This window comes from Neoarius graeffei, chromosome 5 (genome assembly GCF_027579695.1).
Source record: "Neoarius graeffei isolate fNeoGra1 chromosome 5, fNeoGra1.pri, whole genome shotgun sequence".
NCBI lineage: Eukaryota > Metazoa > Chordata > Actinopteri > Siluriformes > Ariidae > Neoarius > Neoarius graeffei.
The window spans coordinates 2,337,266-2,361,667 of NC_083573.1; the positions used below are offsets into that span (position 1 = coordinate 2,337,266).

At 41.7% G+C, this 24,402-nt stretch overlaps 1 protein-coding gene across 1 annotated transcript; it reads right to left on the minus strand.

Moving 5' to 3' along the window:
- Positions 1-2,174: 2,174 nt before the first annotated feature.
- mboat1 (membrane bound O-acyltransferase domain containing 1) lies at positions 2,175-23,249 on the minus strand. The gene is made up of 13 exons (XM_060920960.1): positions 22,860-23,249; positions 22,553-22,698; positions 22,337-22,414; positions 18,305-18,400; positions 12,742-12,797; positions 11,897-11,951; positions 8,008-8,188; positions 6,557-6,749; positions 6,224-6,327; positions 4,428-4,492; positions 4,204-4,336; positions 3,887-4,038; positions 2,175-3,269 (listed from the first exon to the last, which is right to left on the minus strand). The coding sequence occupies exons 1-13, from the start codon at positions 22,947-22,949 to the stop codon at positions 3,152-3,154; spliced, it is 1,467 nt and encodes a 488-aa protein (XP_060776943.1). The 5' UTR covers positions 22,950-23,249; the 3' UTR covers positions 2,175-3,151.
- Between the last annotated feature and the right edge of the window lie 1,153 nt (positions 23,250-24,402).

The window sequence follows — 24,402 nt, forward strand, 5'->3', positions numbered from 1 at the left end:
ACTGAAGACTGGGGATGGACAATGGATCACGTCAGTGAAATAATGAACACAAACCCAAGAACGTGATGTCTCAAAGCAGTCATTGGGTTTTCTAGAATTTTAGGAAATCTAGCAACATGCTGCTGCTTGTTCTTCTGTTCCAGTAGAATAAGAAGCGTTTGTCACATATACACATTAAAGCACAGTGAAATTATTTTCTTCATATATAGCAGCTTGTTACACCAGGAACAGACATGATATTTTTGTCTATCGTGATTGTCACCGTGTCCAATTAGGCGATCATAGTGCCAGAAATTCTTGCTGTGTCTTGGTCAGGAGTCTGGCAACACTACAAGTTTGACCCCGACCGATCATCATTTATGTCCTTGCGTGTTATCATGGATGAGGGTCAGGAAGTGGTCAATCAATCACGGTGACACAAGGAATGTTAAAGAACTTCTAATGTAGAAGTTGCCAAAATAAGTGAGAGAATGCAAAAAAAAAAATCTGGCATGTCATGGACACGTTGGCGTTCTTCGATGTCACATTGCGGTTCTTCGATTATGTCATGCGGCAAGGCCCAATCGTCATTCCCAATGTTAAATTTATCCGCCAGAACAAAATCAGGTTGGATTTCTGTCGTCTGCATACGTCAACCTTTGGTCAATCAAACCTGTATAACCAACCTCCAAAATCCGTATTCCCCTTATAAAATCCGTATAAGATGCAAATGAAAATAATTTACCTAAAATTTGAATGATAATTAACAATGATATATCCAAGTTACTTTTTATTCAATATTAATAACAATAAACCTTCAGAATGAATACAAAGCTCCAATGTTCGACAAAAACACAAAGTGTCACTCTAATGTTCTGAATTGTACTCCATGACAGCTTTTTTAGCGCTCTGCACCAATACCTCACGAGGCTGCATGCCACAGCGAGTGTCTGTGTTGATCTTGCCGGAGTGCCCATTCAGAATCTTTTCAGTCGCTAGTGAAAGTCGCTCAGGTGGAAATACGCGTTTCAAACAAAATGTTACTTCCCGGTTGGCGGGATTCTTGCAATGCGGTGTGCGCATGATCAAAAGTGGAACGAAGTCTCGCTACCACAAGATAACGCGCGATTTCATAAGACTCTTTACTGGCTGTTTGTGCTTTCTGTGGTGTACAGTACGTTTGTAAATGAATGTTATGCGCTCTTTTATCATCGTGGGAATTGATTATAGCTCTAAATAAATATTGAAGTTTTTTTAAAGAATCCGTATAACTATTTGTACGCCCGTATACTACGTTTATTGAATCAAGTCCGTATAAAATACGGACATTCCGTATAGGCTGACATGTATGCGTCTGATTCCAGCCTTCGGACGCTGTGGTCAGGGCGCAGGGTCAGCATGTCCGTTTAGGCAATTGTGATTAAAACTATGTTTTTTCTCCTCTTCCAGAGCCTTCTCTTTTTCCAAAAGATCACGTTTACATCATCTCATGTCATGTGACTTAAATATGAAAAATGTTTCCATTTCAATTTTGAGTAAAATTGCTGTCAGATCGTCTGAAAATCCACCTCATGTGAGCGTAAAAGCCTTTTTTGTCAGATTTTAGGTTTTTTTTTTTCCAAAAATGTTTCCATTCCTTTTTTTTATGTTCGCAATTTCAAATTGCGCATTAAACAGGTTAATAGAAACATGGTGAGTGTCAATGGAAATAAGACAAGATTGTCTGGAACATCAGCGTTTACCTCAAATGTGGTGTTAAATTCATGAAAAAAAAAATTTGTTCAAATAAAATTAGACTAAATTACACTGGCCGTCAACTTTTAACCCAGTTTAATGGGTCCGGTCACACTGAGAAGCTTCGATTTTGCAGCACAAGTCTTTTGTACACAGTGGATAAGTTAGCTAATGATGCTAGCGAGCTCATAGATCACCACCTTGAAGTCTTTCTACAGACAGTGTAAAAAGACCCTGACAGTGGAAACAAGACCGAATTGTCCTGAACATGAACGTTTACCTCAGATCTGGGAGTAAATTCGTGAGGAAAGACTCCGTTGAACTAAAAATCAGACTTTGATTGCACTTAGTTTCCACTTTTAACTGGTTGAAGCTACAGTACAATCTTGTCATAAACATAAACACATGATTTGCGTTTGGATGTCGCATAAGAACAAGAGATAATTTATTTGAAACCTCGCTTTATTTTTTTTTATTCAAAAAGATACATTTTTAAAAAAGGTAGCACTCAAATGTATTTGATCAAAATTCACAAAGTTAGATACACACATCCATGCACTGTTCACTTTATTAGGAACACCTGTACACCTGCTCGTTGATGCAGTGGCCCAATCAGCCAATCAAGTGGCAGCAGTGCAGTGCAGATACCGGGGGCTCGGGTTGATCAGGGAAGATTAACATTTCAACATTGTTTTGATTCCAGTCGCACAGGACACCGTTCCAGAATAATAATTGAAACTTTACAGCTTTCACTGAGCGGGAATGGGGTCAGAGAGAGAGAGAGAGAGAGAGAGAGAGAGAGTGAGTGAGTTCTGCGAGTGGATACAAACGCCTTGTTGATGAGAGCTCAGAGGAAAATGGCCAGATTGGTTCGAGCTGCCACAAAGAACTCATCATCACTCTTTACAACCATGGTGAGCAGAAAAGCATCTCCGCATGCACCAAACCTCGAGGTGGACGGGCTCCAACAACAGAAGACCACCTCAGGTTCCACTGGAGACCATCATGGACAGAGACTCACCCACACTGAGTTTGTCCAGGTGTTCCTATAAATATGGATGTGTGTAAAATACATATTAGACAGCATTTAATTTACAGTTAATTCTCTGGCCCCAAACCGGCGTTACTGCCCCAGTTTAAAGTTTTAAAAACGTTGAACAATGACAATTAATTTACTTAGTAAAAATGGGATGAGTCCATCTTTTCTTCATAACCGCTCAGTGCAGTGAGGCATGACACAACGGCGTCGAGTCTTTACTCGGATCTATAGTTCAGTCACCATCGTGTGTGTGTGTGTTTGTTCATGAACCGAGAGTGAGGACGCGTTATGGCAGGCGGTTACGCTCCCGCCCAGCTCGCTTTGTCACTGACACAGAGCGTCCTTTGTGCAGCCCTCATGCCACTGCAGTCTCTCTCACACACACACACGGCGGGGTGTTTATTCTCCCTTCACGTTATTGTTGGAGTGCTGGACATGGAGATCAGGCCTCTTGGGTCTGCTGGGGAGGACGAGTATCGCCAGAATGCTAATGATGTGCACATGGAAGTACATGAACCTGAGAGACAAAACAATCATTTACTTTTTTTTCCCCCTCAAACCTTCATTTCAAAGTTTTCTCAATTCAGTGACCAAGTTTACATGGTTAACATCTCTTCTAAGACACAAACTTTCTCAGTCCTGTGTAGAAACGATTCAGGTTGTGATGTTACAAAATCTGTCTGGAAATTATGCAAATGTAGTCATGCAACAGTGACTTCCGAAATTTTTAGCTGCGAAGCCAAATGAGTGAAACTGTTCAGCAGTGTGAAGTCATATTTGTCAGTGATGAATGGAGAGGATAGTTGCCATGGTAACAAAACTATATTCTGGCCGGTGAGAATGTACCTTTAGACTCGTAACTAATATGAGCTACAATCAGTTCGCTAACTGGCTAGCTACGTTATCTAAATCTCAGTGTTGGCTGATTTGCATCTTCATTTGTATTCGGATTCTGGGATTTTCTTCTGAGGAAAAAAAAATAATAAATCGAATTTCACCCGTAAATGTCCCGATTATAAACAAATTCCATGTGCATACGTGACCATGAAAACAGGTGCAAATGTTTATTAATTTGCAACATTAAAAAATATCAGACTAGTTTGAGATAAGGAAGTAAACTCGAGCGTGACTTGCCTGTAATAGACGATTGTCGGTTCCACGGCCAGCACTAAGAACGGCATGACTGTGTAACAGATGGTCAACTGCGTCGCTGCCCAGGTGATGACGTCGTACGCCAGCTTGACGGCACGAGAGTGCAAGAAATGGTGGCGGAAATTCCTGCGAATCTGCCAGCGATGACATGGAGGAGAGAGTAGAAGTGAGCATGCAGAAACACGGAGAAATTCTCTCATCTTAATTACGTTAAGAGTTGTGATGTCACAGAGGTGACTTGTCTTTACTATCGTTAAAATCGTTGCGTTTATGCTAATAGGGAGGGCGGGGGGACTTACGATACGGGCGGCGAGTGTGATGGGGATGCCTGTGAGGAAGGTGAAGTAATATCCAGGGTAAACTCCATGCCACAGCGCCGAAAGCACAAACGTCAATGGCGTCTGGAAATACGGTACACGGTCGTAACACACGCTACACACAGGATTAAAATGTCATTAATCATAATCCGAGTACTAATTGTAGTTGTAGTAATAATAATAAGAATAATAAGACTAGTTTGTACCACTTGAGCCACGCCCCTGTCTGAATGTTCCAGTTGTCAATGAACGATTTGAAGCTGGTCGCTGTCTGTTTGGGGGGGAATAAAATCGTACATTTAGAATCAGGAAAACATTAACGTACTCCCACCAAGCAGGTAAAACACTGATTATTTATTGGGTAGAGTTCGATTTGAATCGTGATGTGATCTTTAAATACCAATATTTAATTAAAAAGGAACAAAAATGACAAAGATTGTCTGACCATTTATTCAAGATTATGAAAAAAAAGGTGAAATCTAAACCCCTTAAGGGTCCTCTGACAGTCTGTCTTGCAGAACCTGATAAGAGCGGATTTCTCTGTGAGCGAAAAACCTTCAACGAAATAAAGAACTACTTCCACAATTTCCATGAAATTCAGCACTTCAGCTTTGTCATGCGTCACTGCTTTAGCATGCTCGGATTCACAAACAGAGACACGTCCTGTACACGATCAGAATGGATGGATGTAGCCTTCTAGTTAGCATTAGCGGGTTTTTTTTCTTGTGGCAGAAGCCTGCTGCCACGCTCCCCTGATACGAGAAGGATGTTGCTAGCTAGGACTTAGCCTTAAAATCTTTCTCACACACAGCGTGATGGTGGAAATGGAAGGGAACTATCCGGAACATCAACGTTTACCTCAGACGTGTTGGTAAATTCGTGAGGAAAAAATTCTGATGAATTAAAAATTACATTATAAATGACACTTAGCATCAATCTAACATACACCAGAGTTTCAAAGTGAAAGAACGCGGTTGCGAGGTGATGATGAAATGCATCCAGTGAGCATGAGCTAGCGAATTATTGAGGCTAACTGTTTAGCTAGCTCGAAGTCTTTTAGACAGGCAACGTAAAGCAAAAATAACAGTGGAAATGAGACCGAACCATCCGGAAAATCAACATTTACCTCAGATGTGTGAAGTAAATGGCAAAGAAAATAGTTTCTGGAAGTAAAATTACACTTTAATCACACCTTCTGCTGCTAACTGGCCAACGCTAGAATTCGTGCTCGTTAGTGTCGGCGTGTGAGCTAGATTTGTCCTCCCTGTAGACGGGACAGAAGCTAAAGAATTAAAAGGTCTAGCCGCATTTTTACTTCACAGATCTCCAGAAGTCGATCTCGAATTACATTTAGCTAGCAAGCTAACTCTTACTCGCAAGCTCCAGATGTTGCCTAATGCTCGGGAGCTAAATTTAAATATGAGAATGAGCTATGAACATAAAAATAACAGTTCTTCAAAACAGCTATTTGAATTTCATGATGGGCGTGTCATTCGGGCAAATGGGCGTGTCCTTGTGACATACCCATTATGAATTTATAAATGCACTGATGGAAGTGGAAATTATTATTTTTTTTTGGGGGGGGGGCTTTTTTCACCTTTATTGGATAGGACAGTGTAGAGACAGGACAGGAAATGAGCGGGAGAGAGAGACGGGGAGGGATCGGGAAATGACCTCAGGTCGGAATCGAACCCAGGTCCCCGGATTTATGGTATGGCGCCATAGCCACCTGAGCCACGACGCCCCCCATGGAAGTGGAAATTGTGTCCATATGGGCCCTCAAAGACAAGCCTGCATTCCGAAATACGGCCTTGAAGCCACACCCACTCATAGCAGAGCCCATTTCCATATCTGGATTTAAAGACACACTGACATTTCTATTTCCTGTAGATTGATTTATACTAATAATAATTTAGTGTCCAGTATTTGATATTGTGGGTGCTGTAGACCTGCTTCAGAGTGACCTTGGTGTTTTTTTTTTTTAAAGAATAAATAAACTTGCCTCAATTTCCCAGATGTGGATGTTGGAGATGAGGTCCCAGGACACACGGCCATTCTTGTCCAATCCGCTGATTCCGTATCCCGCTGCGTTATGGACTGCATCAGCTGAACAGAGGAACATCTCAGACACTCAGCGCACACACAGACGGCATTGAGAAGCCCAACACACACCAAACAAGCAGCCACATTGTGCAGCGACGTCACGCCTACAGACACTTACATTGTGTTCTTATAAAAGCCCCATGAAAACACGCTGTCGCGCCAATGCGCTAACACCCACTCAGAGTTCGCATTAATGAGCACATGATCAGAGCCATCACAGAGTCCAACTCACCCAGAGTCCACGCAAAGTAAAACTTGGGCCGAGCCGCCTGGACGGAGACGAAAGCGTAAGCTAGTCTGCTGAGGAACGAGGCCTCGCCGATGAACCGCGGGTCCACGTTGTAGCCGATCGGGAACCTTCTGGTGATGACGAAGAACCAGAAGAGGCAGCCGACACACACCATCAGCTTCTGACACACGGTTTGCTGTGAAGGGAGGAACACGCATCCGGGTCATCGTACACATGAACGCAATCACAGCACCCACAATGCACTGGGCTGGATCATGGTCTGTCATTTTGGAGAGGGAAAAAAATAAAATAAATAATTTACAGCTAGTTGCATCATGGGGGGGGGGGAGAAATACTCATTTATTCAATAATATACAGGCTGTATGTAAAATTTCTCCATCATAAAATAATTATAATCAAATTGAGCATCTTTTCTAAACATCTGTACCAAGTGTAAGGATTTTATTGAATCTGCAGAAAGCTTCATTTCTTTTCCATTTCTCTCTCTTTTTTTTTTTTAAATGTACTGCTGGAAAATTTTTGTGATCTCGAACTTTTTTTCTTTGTATTTCAGTCAATTTTATTCATTTAATCTTAAGATTTATTTTAAATTTGTTGAGTTACAATCATTTTATTTTTGCTTTTTTCCAAGATAGTTAGATAGAACCTTTTTTTTTATAGTATTTTGATCCTATATTAACATTCAGTACACTGAATTCATGAGCAGATAATTTTTTCTTCTTCTTTATTATTTATAATTTTATTTAACATTTCTACACACCTTTAATTTCAGCTTTGCCGTTATTCGCCTCCGTCTTCAATTTAAACATTTTTTTTTTTCACTGAAATTTTTTTTAATCCACCGCCGAACAATTTTTGAAAAGAAACTTGAGATTTGGTTAAAAATATTTTAGAAGTAGATTCAACCCATTTCTACACTTTTCTAATGAATTAGAATTTTTTCATTAAATCTGAAACGGCAATTCCATGAGCAGAAAATTTTGCCTCCTGCATTTTTTCTTTTTTTTTCTTCAAATCACTTAAAAGGTTTTATCCACCAAACAATTTCACACTTTTTTATAATCTACATTTTTCTTCATAAATATATTTCATATTTATTTAAAAAAATTTAAGTATGCAAACTCCAATATTATTTCTCCACCTTTTGTACTAACGTTAAATATGAAATTGTTTTGCTTAAAAAAAAAAAAAAAAGGGCAATGAAATAAGACAATGAAAAATAAATTCTGTCTCCAGTATTGTAGAACCCGTAAATGGGTGTGTGGAGGAAGACTGAACACACACGGCTTTTTCGACTTGCTAACATTTCTACTTGATGCTAATTGGCCCCTGGTTTATGTGAACACCCACATGCTAGCATAAACTGCTCTGTGTGTGTGTGTGTGTGTGTGTGTGTGTGTGTGTGTGTGTGTGAATGAGTCTTTGTCTCTCACCACAGGCGAGGGTTCTGCTTGTGCGTCGTAGCCGTTGTGCTGCAGTTTGTGTGCGAGTTTGTTGTGGACGTGGTGTCCTTTGATGAACTCGGTGTAGTCGCTGTAGTTGCTGCACGGCCCCACCAGGATGCTCATGAAGTTCAGGGTGTAGCTCAGGTACTCCAGCAGAGACGGCTGGGTGCTGTCGCATAAAAACAGGCTAAATCTCATAAGCTTAACTTCATCAGGCTAATCAGGTTAGCGCTAACAGGCTAAACCTGACCCTGACAGCAGCACTTTTCCACACAAACATGAACGATATGCACTCACGGCTGACGGTTTTAGCAAGAGCAGGCGAAAATACGACTTTTCATGCAAACAGCATTCGCTGTGCTTGTTTTAAGATCAAAGCGAACGTGAAAATTCGATCATTTTCAGTGGCGTTGCAGTTAATCAGATTAGCCCAGGCAATTCGTTTACTCTGCATTTGAGTACGTTAATGTTTCAGCGTGCACACTTGAATCCTGGTTTCTCTGTTAGCATGTTTACTATATTACTAGTTTAGCCTGCTTACCATAATGCATGTTTTAGCTTACTCACTGGCCACTTTATTAGGAACACCCCTACGTCCACCTGCTGTTTTGTGCAGTTCTGTAATCAGCCGATCGCTCGACAGCGGCACGATGCATCAAATCACGCAGATACAAATCAAGAGCTTCAGTTAATGTTCAAACATCTCATCTCATTATCTCTAGCCGCTTTATCCTTCTACAGGGTCACAGGCGAGCTGGAGCCTATCCCAGCTGACTACGGGCGAAAGGCGGGGTTCACCCTGGACAAGTCGCCAGGTCATCACAGGGCTGACACATAGACACAGACAACCATTCACACTCACATTCACACCTACGCTCAATTTAGAGTCACCAGTTAACCTAACCTGCATGTCTTTGGACTGTGGGGGAAACCGGAGCACCCGGAGGAAACCCACGCGGACACGGGGAGAACATGCAAACTCCACACAGAAAGGCCCTCGCCGGCCCCGGGGCTCGAACCCAGACCTTCTTGCTGTGAGGCGACAGTGCTAACCACTACACCACCGTGCCGCCCTATGTTCAAACATGAGAACGGGAAAAATCGTGATCTCACAGTGAAGTGTGAGACTCTTTCGTTCACTGTGGTATGGGTGTCGGTTTGAGCCAGATGAGTATTTTTGGTTTGACTATTTCAGAAGCTGCTGATCTCCTCCTGGGGTTTTCACACACAACAGTCTCTAGAGTTTACACAGGATGGGGCGAAAAACAACCATTGAGTGAGTGAGTGAGTGAGTGAGTGAGCGACAGTTCTGCGGGTGGAAACAAACACTGATAAGAGAGGGTCAGAGGGAAACGGACAGATTCGAGGTGGTTCGAGCTTTACTGCCAGGAAGGATATAGTAACTCATATCATCACTCTTTACAACCGTGGTGAGCAGAAAAGCATCTCAGCATGCAACAGCAGAAGAACACATTGGGTTCCACTCCTGCAGCCAAGAACAGGGATCTTAGAACCAACAACACGTTCAGATGAAAGTGGACAGTGAGTGTATTTATGATAAAATAGTATTTTAGCGCGTTTACGATAATGCTTGAGGATTTTTTTTTAGCCTGTTGAGTATGAGGCTTGTTCATATTTTCACAAGCTTACTTCAGTGTTTGTCTTTCGGAATGCGAGTTCACAGATTGAATGACACTGTTGACAGAAGAGAGGCGTGGCAGCAGATGAAGCTGAACCAGAGCTGCTCTCTGAAACAGTGACGTATGTGTGAGGAATGTGCGACACTCACTGGCTTTTCTTTGCTTCTTGGAATTTTGCCTACACCTTTTTTTTTTTTTGCACTCCTGTCATTTCATCCTTGCGCTCTCTCTCTCTCTCTCTCGCACACACCCTTCAAGTGCACTCAAGTCATCAGGACGCGCTCCCTTCCTCTGCACACTCTCTCACTCTCGGGAATAAGCTCAGGATTTAACGGAAACGTTGTCGAGTCCAGAACATTCTCCCAGAACTCTCACCAACACACCCTTCATAAATGCTCATCTCTTGCACATTTTAACATGGACTAGTCCACATCTGAACTCACTTTACACCGTCACACTGACCCAACCCTGACCTCTGACTCCATTTCATAATTAATGGCACCCTTCCCAGAAAACAGGGTGTGAAATGATTGAATAACATGAACATTACACGTCCACAGTTATTAAACTTCCCACCAACGTAACCAACAGTTTTCCTCAAAGGGAATATAAAATATTGGCACCCTCATTCTTTAAAAATAAATACAGGACCAAAAACTGCTCTCAGCTTCAAGAAACCGGTTGCATTTTTTTTCCCCCAGAATAACGTGATGTGAGACGCATGTAAAATAAGTCATCCATCGCTTTTGGGTAAAACTGTATTCAGTGTATTGTATAACAAACAATCTAAATTTATTGTGCAGAGATTTGTCAGAAACTTAGGCTCTCTGAGTATCTCTCGTAAAACATATTTTTTGACACTTCAGTAATCATGCGGGTTGTTTTCACATATTTTCTCTACTATTTTTCATCAAGTGTTTAATCTGGAGCTCATTACAGAGCAGCTCTGCGTCACGGGTGCACTGAAAGCCAAATGCATGAGGACAGACTGGTTTAGGGACGATGGAGGAAAACAAAAATTACAGTCGAAAAGAAGACAAGGCTGTTTAAGATGAAACACGCTGTAACCCGACCAAGCAGTTAAACTTCATGACTTCAGCTCAGTAATTAGGAATTTTAATTATGGACAAGATGTAGTGTGTAAATTTATTCACACTGTAATGAACATGAACAGTAGTGCTGTTAACAGTGTGTGTGTGTGTGTTCATCTCACAAAAAAGCAAAAGATTATCACATCACTACTGCAATTTTATCCAAAATCTTTTTCGATTCATTATTTCAGACAAATAATGTCTTCCTGTTTGATAATACGTGCAGCTTGACTTTTTATATTTCTAATCTCCATAAAAATCGATTTTAAACTCAGGAACAGTTCACAAGAAAGCAGAATTCTACATGATGTCCTGTTCACCGCACACGCTCACTACATAGCGTGCAACATAACTGCATTGTAGATTCTGCAAAGTGAACGAAATACAACACGATAAAATACAGTGAGATTTAGCCTTTAGGTATTGAAGAATTATGGCGCAATTAATATTCCAATAATAAAGGAATAATTCTATTATTTGGAAATAGATAATATGCATTTATTCATGTCACTGTGATTACATTTGGAAAAAAAATCAGAATGTAGACCATGTACACAATACTGTACAAAAGTCTTCGGCACATGTAAAGAAATGCTGTCGACCAAAAATGGCTTAAAAAAGAAAAAAAAAGATGAAATTAAATATTTCAACTAAAAAAAATACTACAAACAGAAATCAGTAAGTCATAATAAATTAAAGTCAATATTTGGTCTGAAACGAACCTTTGTTTTAAAAAAAAATAATCAAGTGTAGTCGTCTGAGGTCCAGTGAGGTCAGTTTTATGTGGAAATGATCTGTAGGTTTTCCTGAGCGTCTTACAGAACCAGCCACGGTTCTTCTGGACACTGACTGTCACACTCGCTTCTTCATTTCACACCAAAACCCAGCAGCCTTCATTATATTTTCTTGTTTCATCTGAAAAGTGCTCTCTGATGGAATATACTGCTCAGATACAAACAATTTTTTTGAGTAACATTTAATTTTTTGCTGGAAAACAAACATTTGGACTCTAAAATGTTTTTGTGCTGACTCGATAATGTAAAAAACATAAAATAGAAATCTATAACAAAGTTTGGATGAAAAAAAATAGGGGGCCGAAGACTTTTGCACAGTTGTGTGTGTGTGTGTGTGTGTGTGTGTACATACGCTACAGCTAGCCGTCTCTGTTCCACAGTGAGCTCCTCCTGCTTTCTAAACTTTCCTGAAAATAAAACACACACAAAAAAATTCAATTTAGTAACTGAGCAGTAAAAACTAAACTCAATGCGTTTAATGCTAGTTTGTGGTTAGCCTTTTGATGCTAGTTAATCTGTACATTCGCCCGTTTACTCTCACGCCAGTGTGTGTTTGGATGTTTATTATAACACTCGTTTATACAGTAATCTGTTGATTTATCACGCGAGTTTGTTTGTACTTTAAAACCTCTTTACTGTAATGCTAGCTTGCAACATTAGCCTGTTTGCCATCATGCTAATTTATAGATTAGCTGTTGACCAGAATCACTGCAGTGACTTGTCAGTTAGCCTAATCATGCTAATTTATAGATTAGATATAATGCCGCACTATAATACTAGTTTACCATGATGTGACAGGACGATATAGTTTACGATAACGCTAGTTCATTCATTCGTCCGTTTATCATAAAGCTAATTCAACTTATGCTAATTTGTGGCTAGCCAGTTTATCGTCATTCACGAAAGGATGGTTTGTCTTCATGCTAGTAAAAGCGAATTCATAGATTGAGACTGAGGGCTTTTCTCTTCTCTAGAATGCTGGTTTGTGTTTTAGTTTGTTTCACGGTGCTACTCAGGAAGTAAACTCTGATCTACAGAGATCACAGGAGCTGTGACTCAATCACAATGATGTTTTAAGCCTTGAGCAGAAACGGACAAAAACACACCTTTGGGGAATCAAATTCTTTTCTTCTTGTTGATAGTGTCGCATTTTTGTGATGTTTCATCACACCTCCAGCATTGTGGAGGGAATCTTACCATCATGAAGCTGAAAGGCCAGAGTGGTGATCTTCTGCACCAACATCATCAGCGGCCTGGGGAGGGAAAGAAAAAATGAACATTTGGAGTAAAATAACTTGCTAAAATGTGGAAAGGAGAACTGGGTGTTTTAATCACATGGCGTGTCAGAACTTTAACATATGACAAGTGCGTGCTTGGGTGGGTGTGGCCACTTCCTGTCGGAAAGTAAGGAAATCACTGGTGTGATCACAGCATGTCATCAGGGTATTTTTTAGGGCTGTATTTAAAAAAAAAAAAAAGTCACAGAATTAATAGGTAAAGGGAAAGAAGATGCGTCAACAATGGAAAGCTACACGAAGATTTTTATCTGCGAGAATGTCAGAGATCTGAATGCTGGCAAATAAATAAATTTAATATAATCTGACTCAGATTCCTCTTCTGAGCATGTCTGAAAACTTGTTTACGGCTTTACCCTGGCCTGTTAAACTGGAGAGTCGCGCCATGAATGTTTATTCAATGTCTCCTTCCAGAGAACTTCACCAGGTCAATGATTTTTAAAATCTGTTTTCTGTTAGTCGAGAGAGAATGGAAGTTTCCACCTCCTGAAATCTCTTCCATTAACACAAACCCAAATTTTTAATATACCTCTATCGAAGGCAGCACGGTGGTGTTGTGGTTATCGCTGTCGCCTCACAGCAAGAAGGTCCGGGTTCGAGCCCCGGAGCCGGCGAGGGTCTTTCTGTGCAGAGTTTGCATGTTCTCCCCGTGTCCGCGTGGGTTTCCTCCGGGTGCTCCGGTTTCCCCCACAGTCCAAAGACATGCAGGTTAGGTTAACTGGTGACTCTAAATTGAGCGTAGGTGTGAATGTGAGTGTGAATGGTTGTCTGTGTCTATGTGCAGCCCTGTGATGACCTGGCGACTTGTCCAGGGTGTACCCCGCCTTTCGCCCGTAGTCAGCTGGGATAGGCTCCAGCTTGCCTGCGACCCTGTAGAACAGGATAAAGCGGCTACAGATAATGAGATGAGACCTCTATCGAAACATCATGGATCAACTCCAGAACGGCACTCGGTAAAGTAGAGCGCGTACCTCGGCCAAGCCACGTATCATGAACATCAAAATCAAAATCACTTGAACGGAGGAGAATACTAAAGCTGTCTACCAAATTCTATCCAAATCCGTTCACTACTTTTTGAGTTACGTTGGGAGCAGTCACAAAAATCCTGGATCCACATACATATTTGGATTTGTATCAAAATCTCAATTAATTGTTCCTTGGCCCAACTTTCCTCAAAATTTCTTCAACATCTGTCCACGACTTCATGAATGATGTTGGGAAAAGACAAACACACAAAGACAAATATAGCCTCCTCCAACAAAGTTGGCGGAGGGAATAAAAAAAAAAAGATTTTCTTGTTCATAGAAACAAGTGGAACTCCATGACCATCCACTTCACTTCACTTCCTGTTTGTTGGGCGGCATAGTGTAATACCAAGCTGTGGAGGAAAAAAAAAAAAAAAAGGGATTCTGTTCCTGTGTTGAGCTTCATGGTGAATTTTAATCCATGTATCCAGATGATTGTTTTCTTCACCGAGATAGAGCTACATTCACCTCAGAGCTCCAGGGCAAAACTAAAGATGCAAACATCGGACACCGAACATATTTTTGGACGAATTACCTCATTGTGGATATTTCAAACAACTACTTTCTTGTGGAAACACTCGGAACTCTGACTTCAGTGCATGTGTCAAACAGACCTTTTCATTTGGAGATGAAAGTAAGAGTCGTTATCAAGAATTCAAATGTGTATTCGTTGGGAAATAACGCCGAGTCATTACCAATGCAAACCGATTTCATGGCCTCAAACAGTTTGCGAATGTTTTACACCCAACATTGAACATTTTATTTCTGGTTTGAGTCAAACAGCTTGATGGAGAAGCAGCACCACTTTGGCGTCACTGTTCTCCTCAACCTGGTGGAGGTGCACAGGGTTCATGGAGCTGATAAAACTCTGACTGTTCAGGGTACGAGGTGTTCGGGTGAAACTCCTGAGCTGACCTCTCAAGTTGCAACGTTCTCAAACATCATCCTCGAGATTTATCATCTTGCTCGTAAAATCAAGAAGATATGCTGGTGCTCGTGTTCCACCATCTTTCAAAAAAGACTACATTAGTTGCTTTTTATGATTGGTCAGAAGGTGCTGATTAATTCTCTATAACAGCAGCTCTCAGAGTAGTGCAGCTGCATATTACAGGTTTATATGAATGCGCTGGTTCGAATACGTTATCGTTTCCATTGTAACCGCTCATTCAGAGGGACTCGTACGGCGGACGCTCCACAAGTTTTCAGGAAGGAGAAATGTGGTTATTTAACATTTATGGAAGGAGTCTCCAGTGTCAGCACTTTGTAACAGCCAAATTGGGAACTTTAGGTTTTCTGACCCTTCTAAAAATTCTAGAATCTATGAATATGCAAATGAGAAAAAACATCCCTGTGTGCTCCTGTTACACGCCAAGATGAGCTCAAACTTAGACAGCTGGTTAAACAGTAAACTAATTCACATGATGGGAATTTCAGTATCGGTGTCTCACGGATTCATCAAACCCATCACCGTGACAACCCGGATTTTGTTCATCATGAACATTCACCAAGTTAACTGGTTAATGGTGTGTAAACACTGGTGTCATTCCGCATCAGTATCAGACCCAGGTGAGGGTCATGGCTGGAATTCTGCAGATGCAAATATACATACTGTTCCTTTAAGAGCTGTTATCAGACATGATCAGCCAGGTGAAGAAGTATAAATACAGGTCTTGGACAGCACTTGTACTCAACAATGAGAATGGGATTTCTGAACCAAACTCGCACGGCAAGGACAGTTGACCCGCCTTTCTTGGCATTACCTCACACCTTTGTTGGCTTAAGGGTGTGGCCTAACCTTGCAGCAAAAGAGAACTAACAAGATTAGCAGATAAGGACCAAAATCCAGGCACGAGGTGTGGCTGAGGTGAGTAACAGTCTTTTTTTCTCAATATGTGCGCGTGTGTACATAAAGCAAGTGTGTACATACGTGTCAGAACATGCTCTGATTCTTCGACAGAGTTTCCATGAAAACGTACATCCAAAGTTCACATGTCCCAATAATCAGTTCTAAGATACATCACAATATTCTACAACCATGATTCTGTTGTTGTGGACATCTTAATATAAAGTTGAAAGGTTAAATTAATCCCTTGATGAGTTTTTTTAATCATAGACTAAAATTTAACTTTTAAATTCAATATCGTAAACGGTGATGATGGACAAAAAAAATTATCGTGATATTGCAATCGTGACACACTGGCTCAAGACATGGGCGTACGTGTTGAGTTTCAACATTGTATCAAGGTTTTATGATTTTATCAAGACATTCCATCTTTAAAAAGTATGCGTCTTGGAATTAAAAGTTCATTTGCATAAATATGTATGCATTTCATTTGCATAAATATGCATGTAAATACATTTTTACAGATCTCGTCAGCAGTCGAGCTCGCGTGGACTAACCTGACAGGAATTTTACCTCACGTTTCATAGATGTTCCTTTATTCGCTGCTAACGCCAGTGAGCTAACTAACGTGCTAACCTGACAGGATTTCTGAGATTTGAGTCAAATTTATAATGGTCCTGTAGCGCATCCAAACAAAAGTGGCAGAATTTCTAGGAAGTCATTTTCATCATCGGTATTGATAATGCGAGAGAGCTAACATTTATTTAACCTGATGAGACATGTGAGAGCTGAGAATTTTCAGTGCTAGCATTAGCTGTGAAATAAACAGACAAGGTTTCTGAGAGGATCGATCAGTCATATTTGCAAATGATCACTAGTTAGCAACCGAAAAAAAAAAAAAGACAGGATTTCTGAAAGGATCTTTGTTATTTCAGGTAAATCCTTATTGCTACTTCTCGCAAGCTAACATGAGCTAACCTGAGAGGATTTCTGATAAAAAGTTTGCCAGCGAGCTCATTAGTTCCACTAGCCAAATATCTGAAATCGTATGAAAGTCAAGTTTATTTTTATTGCGCTTTTCACAATACACGTTGTTGCAAAGCAGCTTTACAGAATTTGAACGACTTAAAACATGAGCTAATTTTATCCCTAATCTATCCCCAATGATGAAGCCTGTGGCGATGGTGGCAAGGAAAAACTCCCTCAGACAACATGAGGAAGAAACCTCGAGAGGAACCAGACTCAAAAGGGAACCCATCCTCATTTGGGCAACAACAGACAGCATGACTATAACATTAACAGTGCCAACATAAAGTCAGCTTCGTTGATGTTATAAACCCCCCACCGACGGAAACCAGAGCGCAAAACCGTTCATGACAACTGCAGTCCTAAAGTCAGCAAGTCAACTGCAGTCCCCAGCCACAAAAGCACCACCTCCAGAGTCCAGAGCGTCCTCCAGGCGCGACCCCCAACTGTCCACATGGGGCCGTCCTCCACACGAGCGATGCGATGAGACTCCAACCAGACACAGGGCACCAGGATGGATCAGGCAGGTCCGAGGAGCAGAAGAGGTTCAGCATCTCGATCCCAGGACCGACACGTAACAAATGTTACATTGAAATCTAATGTATAACTGATATAGTCCTCATGCTGACAACAACCAGCTAGCTCACGAGCTAACTAATATTCATACAGTAATTATGACTGATAATGCTTGTTGGCGAGCTAACAGGAGCAAAATTAACAGAACCTGAGAGGATTTATCAGTAAGATTCACTGGCGTTGACTTCACTGTTCCTGCTAGCCAGGTGCATAACAGAAGCTAACCTGAGGATTTCTCACCGTCAGTCAAGTTTGTAAATCTTAACCACGAGCTAGCTAGATAGTTAGCTAACATAAGCTAAACTGACAGGATTTCTGAGAGGATATTAAATTGTATAACCACAAATTTATAAATCTTACTGCTCAAGCTAGTCAGCTCACTGCTCAGGATTTCTGAGAGGATTTTAAGTCCTAACTGTCCATCTGTACAGCTACCGCGAGCCAGCTAGCAAACATAAGCTACCCTGAAAGGATTTCTGAGAAGATATTGAAAACATATGAGAGAAAAAATATATATATTTATTTTACTCAACGCTGATGCTCGTGGGCGAGTACAAAAGGATTTCCGAAAGGATTTTAAAGTAAATCTTTAAATTTACCACGAGCCAGTTAACAAAAGCAAACGTGACCGTATTTCCCACAAAACTTAAGTTTTTAAAAACTGTTTGTAAACCTGTACTGCTGCTGCTAGCTACAGTATTTAACACGAGTTAAACTGACAGAATTAGATATTTAAAGTCAGGGGGAAAAAAAAAGGAGTTACCACTGCGAAAGCTATTTGGCTAACATGACAACATTTTTCAAAGGATTTATCAAAAGTCATATTTGTAAATGTTTACTGCTACTGCTAGCTTCTCACTTCAGATTTCTTTTCTCCTTCCGTGCAATTCATCTTTTCTTCGTGCAGTGACGGGCTGAATGGTTTTAGCTGTACGTCCATTCACCACCAGTTTGTGGGGAAAAAAAGATGATGGCGCCACCTTTTTGAGACCCACCCTGAGAAGTCCGTGGCCAGGATACCGTAGTTGAAGATGAAGACCCTGCTGATCTGGCACACCGTGAGGTAGCCCATCGCCACGATCATCGAGTACCTGAACCAAAATATGAAACTTGTTAGCAGAGACTTGGCATTAACAAAGAATAAATAAAGCTAACCTAACTTACTGGATTGGGTTCTTCATGGACAGGAATGCTGATATTTGTACAGTTGGGCTACAAGTAGTTTAATGTCTATGTACATATATCGAGTATTCTGATGATAAATCAAACAGAAGTCACTTTGTTAAGCATCTTAATAGCACAAAGTGAAATATTACACTCATGGCCACTTTATTCGGAACACCCATCCACCTGCTATTTTCTGCAGTTCTCTAAATCAGCCGATCCCTCAGCAGCAGCACGACGCATCAAATCACGCAGAGACAAATCAAGAGCTTCAGTGAATGTTCACGATATTCAAACATCAGAATGGGAAAAATTGTGATCTCAATTTTTGTATGACTTTCTTTCACTGTGGTCTGGGTGTTGGTTTGATCCAGATGGACTGGTTTGAGTATTTCAGAAGCTGCTGATCTCCTGGGGTTTTCACACACAACAGTCTCTAGAGTTTACACAGAATGGTGCAGAAAACAAAAAACACTGAGTGAGTGAGCGACAGTTCTGTGGGTGGAAACAAACGCCTTGTTGATAAGAGAGGGTCAGATGGGTTCGAGCTTTTTTGTCAGGAAGGATATAGTAACTCATATAATCACTCTTTACAACTGTGGTGAGCAGAAAAGCATCTCAGCATGCAACAGCAGAAGAACACATTGGGTTCCACTCCTGCAGCCAAGAACAGGGATCTTACAATCAACAACACGTTCCTATTAACCCTAATCATACCGGGTGGGGTCGTTTCCGACCCCGGACGTCTATTTTTTAGGATAAAAAATTTAATATGCGTTAATTTTTCATGAAATTTCATGAATTTGTCACATTTTTTGCAGGTTACAGGATACGCATCTGGATTCTTTGTGCCCTCGATGCCTGCTTTTTATCGGACCAAAAACCATTGGGGTCGTAAATGACCCCACTCATTTTTCACTAGCCATATAGTACTTGTTTTTTATTCGGTGTATTTTACTCAATTTTGTCTTTTCAGATTGAAATATGGCAGGTAGACCAAGAGTAGTGAGATACTTGAGAAGAGAAGAGATTCAAAGACTCTTAGAGCAGGACAGTACCACAGATGAGAGTGAACCAAATGAATCTGACTCTGAGGAAGAAGCAGACCACATATCTGAAGCATCAGACAGGGGTGACACTGAGAGTGCCAGTGATAATGATCCAGAGGTTGAACACCATGGAAATCAACAACGCCCTGACAACAGAGAGGCTGAAATAAATCAAGGAAGGGGAAGAGGCCATGGCAGAGGTCGTGGCAGGGGGCGTGGGCAAGGCCAGGACAATGGTGCAATTCCCCAAGGCCAAGCCCAGCCCAACAACCCTGCTGTGGACCAAGACCACATAAATGGTAAAGATGGAACTGTTTGGGATAAGGCCCAGCCACCGCAGGGACGAATTTTGAGACAGGCCCCTGGAATCACACCAGAAGGAAGATGTACTGATATACTGCAGTCTTTCCAGCTTTTTATCACCCAGCCACTAGTGATTCAGATTGTCCAAGAGACAAATAGAGAGGGTCGCCGGAAGACTACTGAGTACAATGCTGTTCATCCTCAGAGTCAGAAAGTAATTTCAGATTTTTGAAAAAAATAGGTTTGGTTGAATCAAATTGGTGTCCTAGATATACATAGAATAGTATAGAATAGTATTTGTGGATCTCTAACAAGATGTTTAATAAAGAATATTGATCTCTTATGAAGCTTTTGTTGTCTACACATAAAAAATGTAACGATATTTGGCTAAAAATAACTTGGGGTCGTAACCGACCCCACCCGGTATGAATAGGTTGCAAAATATGCCGGTATGATTAGGGTTAAAGTGGCCGCTGAGTGTATGCAAGCTGGCTCTGTGCATAATTTAGACATTTGTCATTTTAGCATCTATCTGATGTAATTATGAACAAAACACCTCATTTTAAGAGAGTCCACTATCTTATAAAAAGGAAGTCCAAGCTTTAAAATTTTATTCCAGGTATTCGAAGGGATGTCAAATGACACTGCACATATTTTAAGATGCAGGTCCCGCGACTGTGTTCAACGCGACTAAACTCGAAACCGGAGCTTGTTTTCCTTTGATTTTATGCTAATTATTTTCCTCTTTTAGTTTAGCTACACACATGTAATCTGTACCTTATTTGGCCTCGGTGTGAGGTGTAAGGAAGTAAAATACTGAGTGGTGTGATGAAGCAGAGTTACTATTTCCACCCCAAAGTTGACTATTTTCCAGTTACAGCGTGTCCATCAGTGTTTTATTCCTCCTACACCACAGCAACTTGGTGACAATTGGAATTATTTATGAATGAACGTTACTTTTCAGCTGTTTCGAGTCCTGTTTAATGTCATGTGTTGACAAAAACAAAGTTGCTTCCTGTTCTCAGTTGCATTACAGCTGCGATAAACAGTTTCTCACCATGCTGCCAAAAACTACATCTTCAAATGCATCAGAGTTGGACATGTTCGAAGAGAAAACCCTCTTCAGTTTGTGCCTCTGTAGGAACTCTGTCCAACTCCACAACAAGAGTTTGTTGAAAGGTTCCAAGTAGACAGAATTTTGGAAGCTTGGACCTCTGAATCATCCAGTGAAGCCCTGAAGACCGCCAGAGGGTCAGCCACAGAACCCTTCAGGGTGTATGCTCAACTTCCCAAAGTTTGAAGGCGGAGTTACAGCAGAAATCCTGGAAGACGTGATCATGTGAAGGAAAATACGACTTATTTTACACAATTTTTATTTCACAAGAAGAAATATGGAGTTGGTCCCAGACTGCTCTTGAGTTCTGGATTGTGATTGGCCAGAAGGTGTTGATGAATTTTCAAAAACGCCAGCTCTGGCAGGAGCGCAGGTTTATCCTCATGGGCTCGTGCTAATACCTTTTGCGTTTCTATAGTAACTGCTCATTCATTGGGACGTTTCCGGCTGACAATCATCATCCAAGACTAATAATAAACAGATTTCACAGAAATAAGTCTTTTTAGCAAAGAATGTCTTGCATGTTGAACGTTTCTGGAAGGAGTCTCCAGTATCAGCGCTTTGTATCAGGCAGATTTTTTTTTTTCTCGTTTTGGTTGGACACCGCCTGAACCGATGATCACATCATCAGCTTTTCTTTGGCTACTCAGACACAAGGTATGCCACCGCTCTTGCCGGAACAGTTGGAGGGGTTAGGTGCCTTGCTCAAGGGCACTTCAGCCAGTCCTGCTGGTCCAGGGAATTGAACCAGCGACCTTTCAAGTCTGAGGTAAATCTGGAACTTTTGGCTTTCTGACTCAACTGCATTTTTTTGTCTGATTAACTTTCGGAGACAATTAAAAAAAAAAAAAGCAGCTGTTGAGGGAATGACTGTTTATCGCTGCTATAATGCAAGTCACAACTTCTTGCCACAACATTAATTGTAACTATAAATCGATTTTTTTTTAAAGTAGGAGGTGTCATTCTTTAATAAATACTTTTAAATCGTTGGCAAACTGACGTGATGGATCAGGAATAAAACACTGAGGAACTCCAGGGCAGTAACGTCACTTGGCATTGCATTGCTGTTGATTTATTTTCCTATCACTGCATGCTTCTTCATGTTTTGATGTTGACATCATCAAACCATCAAAACGATGACAAACGGAACGTCTTGTGAACGGGGTTTGTTGGTGAAACAGTTTCACAGTTCTCTCCATTCAGCTCATTCTGGACAAACCGGGTCTTGAGGGGACCACCGGACCCCACCTACATTCCTTCTCTCTAAAAAGCATCAACACGCAGCAGAACGAGATTATCGGGCGCATCCGCACACACCTCCTGTCCTGGACTACAAGCAACAACTGACAGCCGGACAGCGTGTTTGAGAAGAATCCAGCTGAAGAGGAGATTCTTACCAGTGAACAGTGTGTGCACTCGCTCTGTGGAGGATGACGTAACAGATGAGCGTCAGGACGAAGACATGTGAGGAATACCTGCAGGACGAGAAGAGGTTTCAGGCTGTGTGTCGTTAACGAACCCCTGTCAGCAGTGTGTGATGGGGGTCATGGTACAGGTCCTGCAGGTTTCACACTCACTCAGATTGCCAAAGAATTACACTGCGTCGCTCTTACCATCCAAAGCAGAATATAATGAACAACGACCCCAAGAAACTAGCGACGCCGTGACGCACAGCTGGACCGACCCGCTGAGGACTGAGACACAGCCGAAACCAGAAGGCAGCAGCGAGGCCGAACATCTGGCACGTGATAAAGTTCACCTTGGAAGGAGGAGAACAGGCAAAGTTCTAGTCTTGTATCCATAAAACATTCCTTTTGCACTGGCCCAAATGAATCAAGAACCAAAGGAATAAACCTCATCACCAAACTTCATTCATCTCAATCACAATTTCAAGTCTGAGAACTTCACCAAGGTTCTCACCTGATCCAGAGGAATCCCCAGGAACATGCTGATGGGACTCAGCCATGTGCAGCCCGTAGTTGGAAGCAGGATGTCTGGTTTGGGATCCATTCTGCATCCCGACTCTCCTCAAACTCCTGAAGACCCTTTCATGCGCGTGAGGGCTGGAGATCCGAGTGTCATCAACACCAGCACGAGTTCTGACACAAATAATGCTCCTTCCACCAAGAACCAAACTCCTGAAGCTCAGCTCCAGGTCCACAGCAGGAACATGATCTCGCTTGGTCTCCAGCCTGGAGAAGTTGGAGCAGGTTCGGGAAGGCGCGGCGCAGGAAGGGGGCGGATCGAGCGCGCGCTCGGGTTGCCAGGTTCGAGTTGTGCGGGTTGCCAGACAGGACTAAAGTCCTCATAGGAGCTGAAGCAGTCTTCATGATCTCAAAGGGTAATGACTGTAAAACTGTCTGAATCGTGAAATCATAATTAGTGACAATTTAGTCATAAAATAGTTTTATTCACTTTGTCTTTTTATAATCATTACAAATAATTGAAATAATTTTTTTCCTGTTCAGACAGTTTAAATATCTGAATGGACCTGATATTTTCAAATTCACTTTATTTATTTGAGGTATAAAATATTTTAGGAAACAGTCATTTTAAAATGAAATTAATCATGCAGAAATAACAATATAAATGTATTTTTAATTATTATTCGTGCCATTATTAATTTTACTGTGACGTTAAAACATTTTTATTTCCAGATAAAGCATGAATTAAAAAATAAATAAATAAAACTCAACAAAAGCAGATGAGTTAATATGATGTAATCTGGCAACATCACCTTGGCCCCACCCACCCCGTTCTATTGGTGACGCCCACTAGCCAGCTTAGGCACGCTGACTTCACATCTGCTTGTGAGAAAAATCAGTGACTCTGACGCGCTCACATCATTAGCGCAGGACACACCACAGGATCAGCACACACAGCAGGATCAGCACACACCGCAGGATCAGCACACTCATCACACACCGCAGGATCAGCACACTCAGCACACGCCGCAGGATCAGCACACTCAGCACACACCGTGGGATCAGTACACACCGCAGGATCAGCACACTCAGCACACACCGCAGGATCAGCACACACAGCAGGATCAGCACACACCGCAGGATCAGCACACTCAGCACACGCCGCAGGATCAGCACACTCAGCACACACCGTGGGATCAGTACACACCGCAGGATCAGCACATTCAGCACACACAGCAGGATCAGCACACTCAGCACACTCAGCAGGATCAGCACACTCAGCAGGATCAGCACACTCAGCAGGATCAGCACATACAGCAGGATCAGCACACTCAGCAGGATCAGCACATTCAGCACACACCGCAGGATCAGCACACTCAGCAGGATCAGCACACTCAGCAGGATCAGCACACTCAGCACATACAGCAGGATCAGCACACTCAGCAGGATCAGCACACTCAGCACATACAGCAGGATCAGCACACTCAGCAGGCTCAGCACACTCAGCACACTCAGCAGGCTCAGCACACTCAGCAGGA